At 42.7% G+C, this 3,543-nt stretch overlaps 1 protein-coding gene across 1 annotated transcript; it reads right to left on the bottom strand.

Annotated features, from left to right (window-relative positions):
- Positions 1 to 815: 815 nt before the first annotated feature.
- drd5a (dopamine receptor D5a) lies at positions 816 to 3,030 on the bottom strand. Its single transcript, XM_021568635.3, has one exon. The coding sequence runs from the start codon at positions 2,512 to 2,514 to the stop codon at positions 1,207 to 1,209; it is 1,308 nt and encodes a 435-aa protein (XP_021424310.3). The 5' UTR covers positions 2,515 to 3,030; the 3' UTR covers positions 816 to 1,206.
- Positions 3,031 to 3,543: the final 513 nt, after the last annotated feature.

The following is a 3,543-nucleotide window of genomic DNA, read 5'->3' as shown; positions in this document are numbered from 1 at the left end:
ATTTCAATTAAATTACCTTGAACCAACGTGGAATAGATGGCGAATTGGTATCTGTGCCCAGTGGGTTGGTAGGCTAAATTCAGTCTACTTGTCTTTAACTGCCATTTCCCGAAAGTCCGACCCTTCCCACATGCTAACTCATTTTTTTCAGCCTCAGACGCATCTGCATTCACCAAATTGTGTGTGGTTATCCTTAGACGTATTCTCCATACTTATACATAGGGAATTGCTGATATGTTGCCAAATGTTTCTTCTAGATTACATTTTCTTCTGAAAAATGAGCCAATATTTATTTTACATACCGATCCTGGAGTTGTAACAAAATGAAACCAAAATATTTAGGCCGACTTCATCCAGTGTCCAGAAAAATGGATTTCCGTGATATGCGAAATATCTAACGAGGCCACCTACTTTGCGTATTTTAATAAAATATATACAAAAAAATATTATAATTGTGTGCACTTTCAACTGTAGGGGGGGTTACCCTATTAGGGTGTGGTACCTGGCCGTAAATTCGTCATACTTGGCAGGTGTTCGCCATAATCACTCAAAGGAAGTTCCTAATTAGCTTTGGACCGGTGTGGGTTTATTATGGGTAAAGTCAAGCCTATAAGAGGTCTGCTACTGCAGGTGCATAATTCGATTGAGAATGCTTTGCCTACTGTGCAGTTACTTCAGTACGTGGAGAGCAGGGATATTTGTGTGTGTGTGTTTGTTTGTTTGTTTGTGCGCGCGAGACATCAGAGAGCGTGTAAGCACTTTTAATATTTTGGCCTCATGTAAATTAAACATTTTGTAATCCTTTAACATTCCCCTTGTTTTAAAAATTATATTGCACTCTTTCCCAGAATAAATAAGGCATTTACACAACTGCATGTGGCTACACTGCACCTGTAAGGTTTACCATATTTTCCATAGTATGTAGGACGGTAGTCCCACTGTCATTGATCGGATTATGATAAGCAGTCATTTCTGAATACCATCTAGGGTAACTTGTACCAATTGGAGCAACTGGTTTCAATACATCTGCTGCTCCAAATACATAGAAGCTAGAACTTTTAGAGATCATATGAATAAACAAAGACTGGTATCTTCTCTTATAAGACACAAATGTACGTCACTTTTCAGCATGGGACAACAACACCACATCTCACATATCTGATTGAAGCAATACATCCTCTTACGCACGAGGTGAGACAAGTGAATTCAATGTAAACCATTGGGGGTAAATGGTGTCATCCTGTCGATGCTAATCTCTTCCTCACAGTCGTCCAAGTCACAAACGGAGTCGGTGCCATTTTCATTGTTGTGAGTTAGCTGTGATATCCTGTCAAACGTGTCCTCGTGCTCAATGCATTCCACTACGTTGGGGATCATATTGACGTAGGCGTTCACGATTTCTTTATGGACAAGTGTGTCCTGGTTGTAGGAGACCAACTCGTTGCTAATATTCACAGTTTCAACTGGTGTGCTGGAGCAGAAATTACGACAACCCAGCAGACTGGCAAATGCTTTTCTGAACTCTGCGTTAAAAGCGTAAATAATAGGATTCATGGATGAATTAGTCCAGCCAAACCACACAAAGACGTCAAATGTTGTCTCGCTGACGCACGGGAGACTTGCATCTTGGTCAGTCTGTGGTTTGTCACAGAATGGAACTATGCAGTTCAAAATAAAAAAAGGTAACCAACAACACACAAAAACACCCATAATGATCGATAACGTTTTTAAAACTTTGGTTTCCCTTTTAATAGACGTTTTCAATGTATTGTGGTGTTGGCACTCGAGTCTGTTGGTCCTGCAACTTGTGGCGTGCTCTGCCGCGCGCTCTAGGGACGCTATAGTCCTGATTTGGATCTGAGCAATCCGATAGATTCTCGTGTACGTCACAATCATAATTGCTACGGGTATGTAGAAACTTATTAAAGATGACGATATGGCGTATTCTCTGTTGAGGCTAGAGTCACAGTTTTCCTCTACTTGACCCAGGGAGGCGTTATGCGCTCTGACTATTTCGTCTTCGCTGGCTTTGTGCCAGTTCAGTTGGACGGGTATGAATGAAATGAGAACAGACAAAGTCCACGTGACGCTTATCATCACAAAGGCAACTCGTTGGGTCATTTTTCTCTCGTAGCGGAACGGACTTGATATGGCCCAGTATCTATCCACGCTGATAATGCAGAGGTTGAGGATAGACGCAGTTGAGCACATAATGTCAAACGCCACCCAGTAATTACAAAAAGTGCCAAATGGCCAATACCCCGCCACCTCAGCCACAGCTTTCCATGGCATCACCAGAATTGCAACGAATAAATCCGACACAGCCAAAGAAACGATGAAAATGTTGGTCACTTTACTTCGTAATTGCCGAATTCGTAGCACGGCAGAGCACACCATAAGGTTTCCCAGCAGTGTCCATAGGATGAGCAGTGAGAGCAAACAGCCCGTCACTGTCCGGATGACCAGTTCCTTTCCACCGTCGGATGTTCCCTCCGATTCGGTCGAGTTCCACATAATCTCCCCAAGAGATAACGGAACGGAGTGGTTCTTATGCACTGAGTTGTATTTCGCAGGGTTCTCTGTGTCCTCTCAGGTGGAAAGCCAGTCCATAGCGCCATGCGCGTCTGAGGACGCAGTACTAACCAACTCACGGTGCTCTGTCGTCCCTTCGTCAGACATTCTATTTGAAATAAATATACAAACAAAGGATTTGAGATTGCTTAGTGAATTTGCAACAAATGTGTTGCATCCACGCTGAACCGAACTGGGTGTTCGGTGCGCCAAAAGATTGAAGCGCGTTGGCGACCGCATGTTATTACCTCGCGTGTCGTCTGACCTGCCTTGCCAAAGTAAGACAGCAGCACTGACACTGTTGGTCGAGGCTATTTTGAGTTCGTGAGCGCTTTGAGAAGGGAGGGAGTCCCCTGAGCCAACACACACACACACACACACACACACACACACACACACACACACACACACACACACACACACACACACACACACACACACACACACACACACACACACACACACACACACACACACACACACCTCCGTTGTGGAAACACGCACTACATGAATTGAGTTTCTACTCCTCTCGCTAGAAAGATACCAATGAGCATTCTATTTGGATTCTATTTTTGGATTAGGTTGCACACTCCAGTTGTAGGTTCCTGTTCTTCAAAAGCAACAATTACATTTGCAAAATGTAGGCCTGAGTGAATGTTTTTTTAAATGTTAATCTCTACTTTTCTATAAACAGTGAAAAAATATGGAGCATTTCATTGCTGTGGGGATAATGAATAGTAATATCCAGGGGTGCTGTCAGTGGTGCTGAAATTGCACATGAGACAACTCTCCCTCAGGAATGCGAATTTTACGCACGATACTTATTTTAGAATGAGCCTTTTGTGGATGGAATTGTATTGTTAATTGACGTTGTTTGTGTGAAAACAAACATTGCATATAAGTCATACATTTATTAAGGTCATCACTAGACTACGTTGTGAGCTATTGATAGTACAGCTCTCTCCAAATTAT

This window comes from Oncorhynchus mykiss, chromosome 17, assembly GCF_057628025.1.
Source record: "Oncorhynchus mykiss isolate SJ-2025 chromosome 17, ASM5762802v1, whole genome shotgun sequence".
Classification (NCBI taxonomy): Eukaryota; Metazoa; Chordata; class Actinopteri; order Salmoniformes; family Salmonidae; genus Oncorhynchus; species Oncorhynchus mykiss.
This window is presented reverse-complemented; position numbering and strand designations above follow the sequence as displayed.